This window comes from Streptopelia decaocto (assembly GCF_964273445.1).
Source record: "Streptopelia decaocto genome assembly, chromosome: 15".
In the NCBI taxonomy this organism is placed as follows: Eukaryota; Metazoa; Chordata; class Aves; order Columbiformes; family Columbidae; genus Streptopelia; species Streptopelia decaocto.
This window is the reverse complement of record NC_138670.1, coordinates 7,856,243-7,872,601: the sequence shown is the minus strand read 5'-3', so window position 1 is coordinate 7,872,601 and position 16,359 is coordinate 7,856,243. Positions and strand designations below refer to the sequence as shown.

At 37.3% G+C, this 16,359-nt stretch overlaps 1 protein-coding gene across 1 annotated transcript in view; it reads right to left on the bottom strand.

Moving 5' to 3' along the window:
- HIRA (histone cell cycle regulator) overlaps positions 1-16,359 on the bottom strand; it is a 34,652-nt gene that overhangs the window by 5,776 nt on the left and 12,517 nt on the right. The window contains exons 8-21 of the mRNA XM_082065894.1: positions 15,314-15,481; positions 14,720-14,833; positions 12,967-13,037; positions 10,665-10,770; positions 9,848-10,072; positions 9,050-9,135; positions 8,382-8,576; positions 6,815-6,985; positions 5,079-5,283; positions 4,278-4,382; positions 3,394-3,542; positions 2,908-3,069; positions 2,100-2,158; positions 1,005-1,110 (exon numbers count right to left, since the gene is read on the bottom strand). Coding sequence (XP_081922020.1) covers positions 1,005-1,110; positions 2,100-2,158; positions 2,908-3,069; positions 3,394-3,542; positions 4,278-4,382; positions 5,079-5,283; positions 6,815-6,985; positions 8,382-8,576; positions 9,050-9,135; positions 9,848-10,072; positions 10,665-10,770; positions 12,967-13,037; positions 14,720-14,833; positions 15,314-15,481 — 1,922 coding nt within the window. The remainder of the gene's footprint in view (positions 1-1,004; positions 1,111-2,099; positions 2,159-2,907; positions 3,070-3,393; positions 3,543-4,277; positions 4,383-5,078; positions 5,284-6,814; positions 6,986-8,381; positions 8,577-9,049; positions 9,136-9,847; positions 10,073-10,664; positions 10,771-12,966; positions 13,038-14,719; positions 14,834-15,313; positions 15,482-16,359) is intronic.

The window sequence follows — 16,359 nt, the reverse complement described above, 5'->3', positions numbered from 1 at the left end:
AATTTCTGTTTATCTAAAGAACAAATAAGGTGTCTTTTCTTTTCCAAAGGATTAACATCAAGTAGTTGACTAATAGCAATTATTCTAAGGAGAACTTTAAACAATAAGTCCTTTCATCAAGCATGCTCATTACACTAAGTACCACAATTATATTAAGACTGCAACATGTTTTTTTCCTCTTAGAAAGGCAACAAAGAATTTGTTTTGGAAAGATACTGTAAATAAATTAACCACGGATTTTTTTTTTATGGGAACTTATGCCTTGACAGAAATAAGAGACTCCATGGGGAAAGCTTATCTGATAAGACACAGACTCTGTGTAGCCTTTCCTTGTCTTTAGGACATCAGTAACGACTCTTCCATGGGAATTCTCTGAGTTACAACGATTTTTCCCCTCCTCATCTGACTTACTATCTTCATTAAACTTTGTATCTTGGAAACACAGAGGTGTCTTCAAATTTGACTGCTTGGGAGATCAAAACAAACATTACAGAGTGACAGGGACTGACAGAGTCAGGCACACACGTGTTCAGGGTTGGAGTGCATAAGCCTTATTTTCCCTGGAAACTGGGCAGAATAATTTTAACATGTCTAAACTCCCAATGAAACTCTGAAAGCTGTTTTGACAAGTTTTCCCAAACTTTTCCATTCTTTTACATAAAAAATTCATGGTAAGGCTAGTTTATTTTTAATAATTGCCAACTGCTTGGCAGATTCAACTGATGTATATCAGTGGAATTATATGTAGGTGTACATTAATAAATAACAGTATGCACCGTGTAGGAAAGAGTGATAAAGTAAGCCATAGTTTAACTTTTTTTATTCTAAACATAAAAAATCATAGAATATAATAAAGCTGAGACTCACAATAGCGAACCAAAGTAAAACTAAGCCTGGCGTGTGATCCTACTCAGACTAACCTTCAAAACATGTAGTGAAACAATAAATCAGAATACACAACACTTCAGCTAAGTTGTAAAAGCGCAAAATAATATCTAACTTACCATGTAGAAAGAGAAGGACTAAAACAGTATGCCTTTCCATCGGACATGCTCATTACAGGTATCCCATGCTGAGTCAGCAAGATCTGAGAGACAGTTGCATCACTTCCTGCAAGTCAAATCAGACCTAAGTATTTATTTTGGAATCTTGCGTAACATCCGTAATTGTAAGAAGTGCTATCCACCATTATCAGTCGTAGCAATTTTACTCTCAAGCACTGATAGGAAGGTCACGACACAAGATAATGACGGTAAACACCGGGCTCAGCGCAGCAGCATTAAAATTACTCTTTTGCAAAATATATTATCAGTCTTGGTAGTGCGATTTATACAGAACATTGGCTTAACTGGAAATGTTCTCCATATCTAGCGGCAATTTTCAGCAATTCTGCCATGTCTTCTGTAACCCAAGAGGCCATTATCTTTTTTCCATTAAGTTAAAATCCTAAAAACCTGCATACTCTGGAAAGTGTGTTCTCTAAGAACATAGCCTAAGTGGGACAGCTGGAGTTTCTCATTTCCCAGGCCCAGGGTTTGTGCACGTAACTTCTAATGAAGACACTTGCAAACTGCTAGTACAACTACTTCTCCAGGTAGTTTTGATTAGCACTGTATGGACTAAAGCTAAAATAGAAGCCAGTGTGCCCTGAGACACTGCTTTTTTGATATGTTTTGTGCTAGATATTGGCAGGTAGAGAAACTGAAGATTTTGAAATAGTGAATTGGAAGATAATCAGTTGTTATTTATCGTTAAGATAATAAACATGCAAGGCACACACAGAGAAATTGTTGTAATAGCAGATTTGCATCAAATATTTATTTTGTAATCTTCACAACACTGAATTTTCACATTCAGAAGCAAGCTGGAATATAATAAGCTACAGAGCCTTGTACAATTCTGTTACTTGCCAATTTTCTCATCTCAATTATTTCTACAGTATTTCAACACTGCAAGTGACTTCCCTGTATTACACAATCACGAAAGAAAACTATTTGTTTAGGCTTTTCGGTTTTCATAGAATTTCAGCATATTCATAAATAGCATTACACAGCACGGGTGGGCTCAAAGGTTGGTAACTAAATGACTTTTTTCATTACCTGAAAATATTGTTTGCAAAGACTCATCTCTAACAATGACTGTTCGCTTGTGAACATCCCTGAAAAAGACAAAAGGACAAGTGTGCACTTTACAAACAACCGAAAGCTCCAAAAAACATTTAAAAATGCACTTCTTTAATATTCATGCAAAGCGGGGGTTTTCTGAGAGTTTGGATGTTTGCTTTTTTTTTGTTTTGACATTTTCTTCATTGCTTCGACAAAATTATTTTGGCGAACTCAAACCCCTTAAGGCAAGACAGAAATCAATAGCAGAGAACAACTTTAATGGCTCTTCATCAGGAAACCTCATTACAGCTAAGCAAACACCAAGGATCCAAATAACTCCTTTAGGAGCTCTGACTTGCATGAGACATTAGATTAAATAAATACAACAACTGTAAACAAGCTACTGCAGTTTTTATCTTGGTGTCTCAAAGGCTGTTAGAGTACTTCTAACTCTGAAACTCGTGTCCTTTATTGGCTAAGTATGATGGAAGCTGGAAGCATCCATGTTTCTCCTTTTCCCACCCTCAATCCATTCCATCTATGCAGGCCAAGTCTATCCTATGGAGGCTGATCCTTTATCTTCCTTCTAAAATCAAATTCAGTATTATGGACTATCCTAGAACAGAGAAGAAACAAGATTCAACTCCTGCCTAGTTAACTCTTCATATTATATCCAAAAGTGGACTTGTGTTCACACCTGATGTGGTTTAAGCCCCAGTTTCAACAGCAACGCATTAACACAACTGGAGTTACTTATAAAAAAATCAGCCCAGCAGCTGCTGCAGCCAAACCTGGTACTTACCAAACAGAGAGCGTAGCAGCAGTGGTGAGAGCCATGATGTAAGAACCTGTGCAATGTAGGGTGGAAATGGGTGTATTCAATACTATAGGAGGAAGAAGGCGACGACCACAAGCTGAAAATACTGACAATGTTCGTTTCTCACAGGCCACACTTACAATCTCACTAGGGAAAAAAAAAAATAATACGGAACGTTTACATTTTGTCAAATGCAAGTAGCACAAACCAGACTGACTTCTTAGGTTATCATACAACCAGAAGACAAATAGGACATCTTGAGCCAACCACAAAGAATCACAAAAATCCCTAAGAGAACTCATTCAGTCAATCAACTTTTCCAAATAAGTAGAAAAAAATACCTTTAGAGCCCCTACTTATTTGTAAATATGCAGGTTTGGGTCTAATCAACTTTCCGTACTGTGTACTTTTGTACCCTTAGAAATGTTTTCTGGCCTTTGGGATCCTCCTTCTCCAAAAACACGCCCTTACCAGCTTCCCGCTGCAGTGAGAATCCGACTGGTGAGGACCGTCTCCCATTCTTTTCCTTCTCGATTACACTTTAACCTGCTCAACTTTGAGCCTCCCAGTGCAGTCATTTCATTCTCCACTTCAAGGTACATTGATGGATCTGAACTTATCTGAAATATAAAAAATGAAATGCATTTTGGAAGAGGAAGAGAACTACTCAGAAAACCAGCAACTACTATTAGATCCAAAACAACACCATCTTTAAGAATGGATTTAAGTATAGTATTCTCTGTTGAAAGTGGCTTCAAAATATACTGTGATACTTCAAAAGAAGCAGACCTCTGAAAATCGGTCTTGGCTAGAACACAAATAATTTCTTTGTATTTGAAGTATAAGAATAAAGAAAGGTTGTGCTAGTCTGTGCTTCCTAATTAAGGGCACCAGATCAAGTCTGGATGTGCCCAGTCTCCCTACAATCTCGCAACTAGAACCAGGCCACCACAGCCTAAACACGCAGAAAAATTATTTCACAAATAGCTAAAGTAATACTATTTGCCAGTTTCTTTAGATGTAGAGCACCTCCAGAGAGCTCTCAGAAAACACCCTTTTTTTCTCTTCAGCAGTGTCCTACCAACACAACTGTAATAATAACGCAGCAGTTACTCCCATCTGAGGCTCTTATATTTACCTCACACTTTGGTTAACCAGGAGGAGGGACTGATGAACCAGAGGTATTCCTCTTGAAGTTTAGCTAGTTCAGAAGTGTCCTGTTTTTAGCTGATTTGCCATCAACTTTTGTCATGTATTCAAACATTAATTTATCAAAGGATCTGAATAGTCTAAGATTATTTTTAAAAAGAGGATTTTTTAAGTATTAAGCTTTTTTTCCTTTACAGTCCACTTACTTGCAAAGTAAACATTTTCTGTGGGATTGGGGTTGGCAATTTAAGTGCTAATGCTGGTGCAGAGATGCAGGCAGCATCCTTCTCAGAGGCCAGAGTAGCTGGGGACTGGAAAAAAAATTGCAATAGTGGTCAAATTATTCCATTTTTAAAAGTCCAAAACTAATATACTCTATAATACAGATTGATTTGAAAGATTTTTTTAAAACTCCAAATAACGCCAACTGCAAATATTAATTTTTTTCCAATTAGTTGAATAAGTACAATTTTTTTAATATAGCTTCTAAGAATTAAAAAGCCAAAACAAACTAGGAGTCTTTTTTTTATATCCCCCCGTTTTCCAGCTCCGACTAGTTAATGGAAATACTGGTATATCCTAAAATGATGTAAATGCTAAAGCAACTTACTACTTCATGGCTCCTAGGAAATTCATAACCATTTAAGTAATCATATCCAAGTCACTCTCTTGTGCTTGGCCATGCTCCATCAAAGAACACCAAATCCTGACAGGGTTTCACTTTATTCTGGACAGTCATTTGGCATGCTATCAGTGCTTATTGTGCTGGTACCGTTTAGTAAGTAGCTGCATATTCGTATAAAGGATGGACACATTCGCCACGCCATGTGAATATGCTTTTTACAATCTTAAAGTTAAAAAAATAAGTTTAAAGGCAAGGAAGAGGTATGCCTAAAAATTCTGAGACTGATACTATTTGTGTTTCCCTGACTTGATGGAACAAGTCAACATGGGACTGACTTTATTAAATGAACATTAAAAGCCACAATGAATCTTATTTATTTCACCTGCACAGTTAAAGTTACTGGTACAAGTCTGGAGTCTTTTCGAGGTCTCCCTTTTTTCTTCTTTTCTACCGTTTCTCCCTCAAGTTCCAGTTTCCGTTTGGGTGCGCTGAGTGGTTTAGCAGCTGGAATCTTCTCTTCACTGTCACTGCTGCTCTCCAGAATATCCTTGGGCTTATTGTCTTTAATTAAATTCTGATCCTTCAGCCTAAGCAAGTAAAAAAAAAAAAAAATATATATATATATATATATATTTCAGGTTTTATATAAGCTGATTCCAAAAGCTGCCATATACTCTACACACTGCATTCCTGTAGGTAAAAGGTAAATTCTTAGCCTTGTGTGAGTGTATTTCAAAATGTACAAAGGCAAGAGAAGGAAGCTGAAGAGGTATGGCAAGTCCTCTGCAAAAGTACAATGTGAAATATGTATGTAAGCTGATCAGACATATTCTCTCCCCAAAAAATCAAACTAGCAGTTAGCAACTGGATAAAGCCGTAAATAACAACTGTATTTTAGCAGATCTCGTTCCCTGGGTCGATACAAATAATTCAGCACTCCGTAAGATGCAAGAGTGGTTCACCTTTTCCTCTCTGATGGACATGACACTTTCTGCTTACTCATGCAGAACTTCAGCGGTCATTCTGTTGTCTGTCCCCAAAAGTCATCATATTCAGTTTTGACTACTGTAAGTAAGGTGCACATCTGCAAACTATGCAAGTAACCTCACTGCTCCATTTTCCATTTCAGGAATATAATACAACTATGGACGACAAAGTACAAATCCCTGTGAACTCTTTTGTAAACCATTTTACCCTAAAATAGGTCATTTAATCATATTCTTCCCATTCCCCCCAATAGCTGGTTATTAACTCACAACTGTGCTTTGCCACTTATTCCACAACCACTTGGCTTCCTAGAAATATCTTGCATAATCCAAACCCTTTTTCTTTGGCATTTGAATTATGCCAAACAATACACATTTATCCATACTTTACTGACACATAAGAGGCAATTATGAGAGTAATTTAATACATCTTTCTTCTGCATCATATGGTTAAACTATTTGACATTAAAATACTGAGGTATTTAGTAAAAACACATTTTATTGATAATAAGTTGGGGAACTACATACTTCTTTCTCAAGACTGCTATTTTTTCTATAATTTGTTTTGGTGAAGCAGGAATATTTATGCCATAACACACTATGTCACAAAACCAAAGGCTTTCTTCTATTTTTTTTTTTTAAATCACGTAGATCCAGAGCCAAAACCCCTTAAAATCAAAGCATCTTCTCTGCATGCCTTCAAGGCACAAAACTGAACTACAACTGCAGCTATTCTGACGATAGGCCATCTGCAGACATGTATGGTAATTTATCTTGAAGTCAATCTCACTCTGTACAGAGATGCAGACTGGCTATTTTTATCTTGCAAGGAGCACAGACACATGTAGCACACATGGAGGCACGCACAGCCTCTTGTAACAATAGTTTTCACTCAGTATTTTGAAGAGTCTGCTTGATTCCAAACGCCAGAGACAAAGGTATAAAGAGATTATCAAAACAAAAGGGAATTTACCTATTCACAGCTGTCTCCTTCTTTCCAATTGTGGAAGACACAAGACAATTTCTAGAGTGCCAGTGCCATGACATCCTCAACACAGAGAATGAGCATTTTAACTCTCTAGATTACTATCCTTTTATTTATTTATTCCCCACCCACCAGGCTACGTCTTACCTGTCCACAACAGTCTGATTTGTATTTATTACAACGGCAGTCCCTGAGGTGGCTTTGGATCGTTCTGTAAATCTAGAATCAAATGCTTTCATGGGTTCAATCTTGGATGGAGTTGTCAATACAGAGGAAGACGACGCAGGAGGAGCAGTTGAGGCAGAGGTAGCGTTTACACTGTCAATACAAGGGATGGGAAAACAAGGATTGAAAGAAACTTAGTACTGGTAGCCTGCGCGGCTCATAACAACTAGCTAATATTCATTCTACTGGCTAGAAACCATATTGAAAACCTTTCACCCAAGTACATACATGAACTACGATATGCTTTTTCCCCTATCATGTGTTATCTTGCAAGCTTTGCATACTCTTAAAAGCTGTTTATGATCAAACTCAGAGCTAAGAGCTTCATGTGTCCCCGTAGATGTATCTAGACTAAAAGACGCCAATTAATTCGCTATGTATTTTTAACCCAGGAATGGAATTGTACTTTCAGTTGGTATTGAAAGGAAAGCATCACTATTTCAAATTATGATTAAGGTACCCAGTTTTACCCCTTGTTCAGGTTACCAAATATTTTCCATCTCAAGATTATACTCCAGTGTTTATCAATCAATCTGGGATGAAAACATTCAAGCCAAGTTTTGATTTTGTTGTTGAAGTATCCAAATTTATTATTAGGCCTTTCCAAGCATAACTCTAAGGGAAAGGAATGTGTTTTCCCCACACTAAAGCATTCCAGGGATCTGCTATTTGAATAGCTGTTTACTTTAGAGATTTTTCACTTCATTCAAACAATGAATCAAATGAAAGAACGGTTCTAAGATAACTGATGTTTGTACTAAAAAGCAGTTAGAAGTCCAATTTCCAAAGAAAAGGAGACTTAATAGTTTAACCTGTCAATCATTTCTCATAGCCTACCCACTCATTTTTTAATCTGTTGCCAATTTCAACTAAATTTGATGGAGTGGTAGAGGTTCCAATGACATTGTGCTCTTACAAATGCTAGAAAAACACATTGAGTAGAAGAAATGCAGTCAGTGCTTACACTGAAAAGCAAGTAAAATTTAGTCGTTCCATAATTAAAGACACACTGGCCAATCAGCGCATGTGCACTGACAAGTCAAGGTCACTGTGCTCGCTCTCGTCTGATGGGGTTGTTATACAGGGAAGAAGTATTACCACGTTCACAGAGAGATCTACAGGACACAGGACAGAATTTGATGGAGAACAGGCCTCATTACCTCCACTGCTGGAAAATCTGTTATTTACTAAAAGCAACCCCACAAATCCATAAGCAAGTCAAATTGTTAGAGCATTCGCAATCAACTGTGTACCTCACTGCACTGAAGTTCATTTCCAGAACTATGCACATGGACTTATTAATTACTGATTTATCACTATATAAAGCAACCAAATATTAATAAAAATCTTGACATTTTCAGGAATGTCAGATTCTTGAAGTTTTGCTCTAAGAAAACCACTTTAATAATTGCTTGATTACAGAATTGTAAACAAGAATTTAAAACTAAACAGTGTCACAGGAGCAAAAGACAAAACTGCAAATACTGACCCATCTTTGTTGGCTGCATCATCTGTTGGTTTTATACTGGCTGCTGTCGGCTCTACAGAAGGCTTTGAAGTATTAAGGGAATTTGCAGCGTTAGAATCCAATGACATGAGCTGCTGGTTACTTTGAGAAGACATCATTGAGCCAGAGAGAGATCCAGATATTGGGATGCTATTGAAAAATGCTGTAGAAAAATCCCTAAGCAAAAAGACAAACAATAAATATACATCTTGAAAAATACTTTAAAATAATGTTTAAAAATAAATGAAAAATAATAATTTTAACCAAACTATTTATTCCATTCTTCCCTTTTCCACATGTGGATATTCATATACAACCTAAATACACCACCACCACCACCACACCTTCCAGTCTTGCTTCTCATATACAAAGGATGCCAAAGCCAGTATTAATGTAGGTACAAACGTGCAATACATTATTGTTCACTCATCTATAATGGTAAACAACGAGAATTAGCCTGATCTATTAGAACTGGGATCTTATTGCTATGAGAACATAAGTTGCAACTATATTCCCTAAGTATACACAAGGTATTTACAGCAAGTGTTTTAAGATGCCATAAGACAAAAATAAGTCAGAATTCTTAGTTTGCTTCAGAAAAAAAAGATGAAAAGGTAAAGAGGGATTTTAACAACAACTCCCAAACGTACCCAGTGTCCAGCTGAGCTATGCAGAGAGGTGTGATCCTTCTCCGACCATCTGCTGTTCGTGTTTCAACTTGTTTTTTTAAGAGATTCTGTTGAGAAATATATTTCATTGTCATTTCTGATTAATAGGAAATGCTTTTTAAAAAAAATTTTTCTTTTCCCAACTGACAAGAAGAGGTGTATCAGATGAAAGCAGCTCCTCTATTAAAAAATGTTAACAAAGTTTTTTTTCCATGTTGCCTTTGAACCATGCTACTATTGCATAAATAGAATCAATCTACATTTTTATGAATACAGGTGTATTTTAATACCGCAATTTTTTTTTGACCAATAGTAGGTGTTTTTTAAATAGAAGTTCATATAGTACGAAGTACAACAGAATTCTGATTCTCTCCACGCTAGAGAGTTAAGTCCAAAGCATTCTCATATGTGTGCACTGAATCCTTCATTAAAAGTTGTTCTGTCTTTAGGAGATAATTAAATGCTTTCAACCTCCTTCACTGAGAAACTGAAGCACAGTTCTACAGCTGGACTGTTATTAGTTACCTTTTGTCTTCCTTTCTACACACCGAGAATTTAGCACATATAGAAATATCCACAAGCGTTTTTCCGCACCATCTTACCTCTGCTTAAAAGCATTCTAACTTTTCAAAAAGTCCCAGCAATGTCAGCTGGACCATTCATGGGTTAAAGATGCCATCCAACACGAGTAAGAAAGCAGAAATTGGTTTTATCATAAGCAGTTTGATATTTATTGGCTTAGTACTTGACACTATAAAGCAACCATCAGAGAACACCTACCTTCCTAATGTCCTCCAGACTCTCCCCATTGACCATGCTTGCCACCTTGGGAGCCGCTGTCGCAGTTCCAGATGTTTCCCTAATTGACGCGTTTTTCTGCTCCACCTGCTGCTGTTGTCTCTGTTGATACTTGAGCATCTCTGGATTCTCAATAATGGTGGTAGACAACTGAGCTTCAGTCATTATTGCCAGGCTTTTTCCATAGGTGGACTGATGAATGTTGCTCTGTGGGCGTTGGAAATGTATCACATAAAAAGAGTGACTACAACTGCCAGTGTGACATCACCAATCATAATGTAATGGAATCACACAAACCTCACAGGATCCATAAAATGCAAATGCCCTCTGTATCATTTATACACTACAGACTTTTTTTTCTTTATATTTCCAGCTAGCACTACATCAATATGTAAAATAATTGGAATTCAAAGCTTTAGTTGCTAATGGCAATGAGAGGAAAAAAACAGCCAGCAGCAATCAGTTTAAAAAGACTTGCATATATGCAAGTCAAAGAGTAATTTTAAAGTGTTTTGAAGCACCCACTCCTTGTTTCCTTGGCCAAATAATTACTTCAAATGTATAATGATGTGTAAGCAAGTGGATGTGTTCCAAATAGACTTTCTTTCCAGAATAGAAACCAATATGACAAATACATTTATTGACTACTCTTTTTTTAATGATTTGTAAAGCAGACAAGAACGCATTTTTCTATAATATGGAAACTGGTCACTACACACTTGTATAAATAGACCAATATTTTACTTGAATCAATAAAACCCTTAAATATGATCAGAGATTCTCCAAGTGCCTGCTGTACCTTTTCCTCCTCACTGAGTGGGTCTCCAAGTTCATCCTGGGAAAAGTCCAAAAACGCCACTGATCCATCCATGGAACACACCAGGATACCGAGTCCATTAAGGGTCCTGAAGAAAATAAAGGTCCATCTTTGGTTTCAATCTCCTTCATTGATGCAAAGGGGCAATACAATAAATTATTCAATGAAAATCTTAGCATAAGATTTATTATCACAGCAACTGCTGATGGCAACAAAGAAGTGGGCCAGCAAAGAGGCAGGGTGGTGGACAGCTGGGGTTCATGTGCCAATATTCCTTTGGAGACTGCGCGCAGGAAGGCGGCATCAAACAACACACCTACCCATGGCATGATCAGCACCATGCAAAACTTTCTGTAGGGTAAAACAGAATATAAACTGAAGTGTTGACAACAAACAATGAGGGAAAATTATAAACATATTTGCTGTGTACAAAACTCGTGTGCTAATGGAACTGGGTGAAGAAAGGGGCCTTCAGCAGATGAGCAACTGATACACTGCCTTTAAGGCTGTATTAACGAGGTTAACCAGCACCACTCCAAGTTGGAAAATGATAAAATCTTGTTGAGAGTGTTCTGCTTGCTCAGCAGATAAAATTGCTGAGCTCCTATTGACCTCTGGATCCAAGCAGTTACTCCATGAAAACATAATAGTGTTCAGATATTATGATGATGAATCCAGGTCTAAAACTCTAAAATAGAAACGAGACAGCTGTAACAATATAAGAGTATCAGATTTCTCTGAATTTACTCAGTCTGTTTTCAGAAAGGAGCATGTTTCTGGGAACATTCTGTATTATTGACATTTTAGCCATACATTTCAATTTGTAAACAGGATATAAAATAACAAGCTTCCTGATGATCCTTTGTCTCTCAAATATTCCACAAAACCATTTCCTCAGAAATTGCTAAATGTTAACCAGCTATTACTCCCAATGACTGTATGCCATGAAAAATGTTCAAACTGCAGATGGAGCAATAAAAAACACTACAGGAAAACAAAACTATTCAAAGCTATTGTACTATAACAATAGCAGCAGTTCCCATGAAATATTCCACTTACTGGATTTCTAGCCCTCATCTATTAATGAAAGCAAAATGTTTTGGTTTTGAAAACCTTTTATGCTGCTTTACTGAGCTTCATGGCAAAATCCACGTGGCACACAGAAAACAGGAAGTTATACAACTGTAAGCTTTAAAATTTACAGCATAAAACCACCCAGACTGTTATAGCTATTAAGGTAGAATTTTGTTAGGAAGAGCTAGAGTTAAAGCAACCTACGTAATCAGCTGTGTGTCTATCATATTTTCCTGTACAGAACCCTTAACTCATAGGTGCAGAGTATTTTTTTTTAATACCATTTGCTGAGTGGTCTCATGGTTATTTCTCCCTTATTATTCAAGTTTTGCAGTGAATAAAGAACTATTAAACTCTGCATTTTTATGACCAAGACTTAGGAAGAAAGCAGGAGAGAAGAGAGCACCACTAACTGCAGAAAAACAAGGTTTAGGACAGCAGGCTGCTGAGATAATGGCTTGTCCAACGCAATCCAGATCACTAGAGGTGTCCTGCAGCCTCTTGGGAAAGTTCAGCAATTGCTCTTCAGCTACCTCCTGTGGTTGGCGGATGGGATGTGTTTGGGTGTAGTAGGTTCATTATCCTTTCTCTGAGACTTGCTACATGATCAGCCTCTGCTACTCATCAACACAGAGCAATTTACACCCTCCACACGCACTGCAACACCACAGTTTCACTAAAACCAAAAGCTATTGCATTTACTTTTTTCGACAGGAAAATCCTTCAGGCAATTCAAACGATGAGTGAATATTGCGTGTGTGTATAAATGAGTAAATGTATGTATAAAAAATAAAAAAAAAAAAAAGGACTTTTTATTTTGGTATATTGTGCCCTTAGGCATGATGGATCTAGAAGGTTCAGCTGAATTGTCCACCATGTCATGTTATAAAATACATATTCTATGAAAAAAAACCCAACAAAACAGAGAATCATAAAATACCTGTGGAATGAGTTCCTACTTGTTACTGCATAACATTATAAATACATTCATTTTTATTCAGTTTTAGTGTTACACAAATCCCAAGTGAACACATGGTAGTTGCTAATGTTACTACCAAAGATATTGCAGCAGAACCAAAAACTTCAGGAACCAATTATTTGTGTTCCAACAGCTACAGTCTGTACTGTTTAGAGGTATTTCCAGTTCATCCATATATCTAAAGTTGACAGCAACTTAGGCTTTTGTAACAAATGGCAGAAATCAACTTACCAGGAGATGTCCATGATAGACTTGTCAAACAGCTCATGTATGACAACTAAAGGTCGTTTCAGACACGTAAGCTTAAAATAGAAGAAACAACACTCAAAAATTTAGAAGTTCTATGCTACCACAACCCCATTAATACTCTCCCAGAGTCTAAGAACATTCACCAGACAAGTTCTGGCGAGGAGACAGCTGCTTGCCCGATGGTGTATCTGAATTACCCATTCAACCCCTGGCACAGAGATGCTTTGGAGAAGAGCTGACATTCAACCTCCCCTCCCTTCTGAAACATGGACTGAGTTTCTTAACCAACTTTGCCTTTACATCACAGTCATAGAACACTCTCTACCACTCAAAGAGTAATTCCGCAGAGGCTAAAGACAGCTTCTATTCTAGGCTTTATTGAGATAAGGATGTTGCAAACTGCCAGCACAAGAGGAAGACAGAAAACAGATTAGGTTTCCATGTCCTCGCTCAGACTACTTGTCTATGTAAGTGAAGCCTATCAAGAGCAAAGGGAATTTGACTCACAATTATTCTTAAAGATTATTCCTTTACACTTCTAAATCAGTTTAGTAATAAAGAACTGAATAAGAAAATTCCCAGTAACCTGTTCTAAACTGGACATTCTAAGCTCTTTAATGTTAAACCAATGGATTTAATATCTATAGCATATAGTACAAATGAAACAAAGCAGGAGAAGCCAATGTGATCTAGGATGTTACACGCCCATAGGTTCACAGATGCAGTGTAGCAGTCATCTTCAGTAGCTATTTCTTCTACATTTCCATAGGTATGTGTTGTGTAAGTATCTATTAAGCTCTTCAGGGCAAAGACAGCCTATAACTTTGCATCTCTACAATACCTAGTATAACTTCAACAGCCACCCTAAGTGAAACCATAGTATAAATAGAAAGTAAAATACACTGACAGTGATACTTTGATATGGGTATGCACTGGTAGCATTGCCAGAAACAGATTTAGTGTTATGCATTCAGCAACTGATGGATAAATATCACACTGGAATCTATAAATAGTAGATTGCAGTTCGCAATTGGTATGTTCTGGCACATGTTCTCATCACAAACTTTTCAGGATCAGTTAAATCAGTCTTTTGCAGTTGCCAAACAAACTGTCTTGCATTTATAAATTTGAGACTAGCTCCCTTCTCTTCGCCAGAATAACAATTTTAGTGTAGATTTTAAAGTAAAACCCAAACTCGGTACTGGAAGTATACTTAAAAGGCTCATTCACTTTCATATTCCTTTCCATAGGAAAGAGAGAAACCAGAACAAAGCACAAAGATGAGCTGAATATATCTCAGAAACTATCCTGTGCCTGCTATATTCTCCTCGTACCCACAAAAGCAAGACAAAGCTAGACTCCAAGAGTGATTAATGAGTATGTGGCCTAAACATGGAGAAACGGTAAAGTCTCTTTCTTATGAGACTCACATGGAGAACGAGTAAAATACACAGAAAGAAAATAGAGCTGAACTGTGTTTATTTACTGTGGTAACACATTATGTCCCTTAACGGCTCCTCCTTACCAGGGCGCACAGTCTGCCCCTGGCTTCTAGCTGCTCTGGGCTTTAGAGAATTGAACTAATACCAATTCACAGCTAATCCAGGAACAACAGAGAAAAAAACACAACATGAAACTAAATATAAGACCTAATGCTGTACACATGGCTTTTGTGTGAAACCCTCAGGTTATCCAAATGACCATGTTAGTCAGAGGCAGCAAATAAACCACTTACCCAGACAGAAAGAGATCGATCCTTACTACCAACAGCACAACAGCAGTAGGGACAACTTGACTTGGTGGAGCTCCCATTCTTTTGCTTCTTTTTGAAGATCTTTGGATTGAATTTCTGAACAAATAAGATGCCCCAAATTTTATTACAGTAATTACATTTTATAAGAAATTGGCTTTAAAAGCAAGTTTTCCACTTAAAAGTGAAAAAGAAACATTTCCTAGAAACAAAGTCCCTCACCAGACTCTGCATGTGCTTTCTTACGGGGCTTTCTGAATGCCTTAACTGGAATGGCAAATAATATTACTAATGATCATGAACCAAAGAGAAACCCAACCCATGGAACAGCTAACAATGTTAGCGTTTGGCATTCCTAACATGCTCTTGTACTCCTCCCTCCTATCTTATTCATCTGTGTCCAGTTCTCTTACCACAGCTGGTTGCTTCCAACATGTAAAGTTGACACTTTTTAATCACTATCATGCATTTGCATTACTAATCTTGACCACCTATCTCCACCTCTTGTCCCGGTTATGCATAAAATTATGAAAAAGCTCACAGTAGAAGTTTTACTTAGGGTAAATTACTATCACTCACCACTACTGTAACTGCCTTCCGATGCCCTACAAAATCCATGTTGGTTTTCCATCCATCTCTCTCAATGATCTGAGCAGTAGGTCCAGAATTATTCATGGCGTGAGCAGAAACAAGATAGTGACCATCAGGTGACCAGCTGAGGCGCAACACATGAGTTGTCCCTCCACACTGACAAAAATAATTAAAAAAACCCCATACTTGAGCTTTAAAAGTGTTTCATGCACACAGGATTTTTCATACAAACTACTTAAATTTTAGATTTAGGAATATGATTACAAAGTAAGTCTTTTGTGAGTATAAAAGAACGACGTCACATACAATCCTCAGCACTTCAGCCATGTTTATACAGGTGATCTAGTGTAACTCATGAAGCCCTATCAAACAGGGAGAACTTCAAAGGAAACAAAATGTAAGTCTTTTTGGATACTGTACACTCACTATTCATCCCAGTCCTAGTTAGTGACAGGGCTGCAGCATACCAGCTGCTAACAATGAGACTTCAGCTTCCAACACCAGCTCACACATGAATTTAGGCATTTATAGTGTATTACTAAGAGTAATTGCACTAATCACGATACCATAAGATGACTGCAAAACACTCAACTCAGTAAGCACCAGTTTCAGTCCCCAGAAATTTGATCTCTTGGTCAAAGTCATCAGATAACAGCCCTATGATGCCAGACCAAAGATCCCTCCCAAGTACTTATTTCTGATAGTGGCCAATACAAGATGCATAGGGAAGAATGTAAGAACAATGTAATTAGCGTGCCAATGCTTCCTTGGAATAAGCTCTATATTTCCAGGAAACTACCTAATTGTTTACATAAGCCATGTAAACCTTTGGCACCCACAAGATCCAAAGTCAATGACAGTCTCAATTTACTCATGTAGTGTGAGAAAATAGTTCTTTTTCCTCTTTTGAATCTGCCATCTGATAGTTTGATTGGATTTGTCACTGTCAATTTAACTACTGTTCACGCAGAATCACAGTTATTCTTACAATTTTCATTCATTCTACCAGGAATTCACTTTCAATGGTCACACAT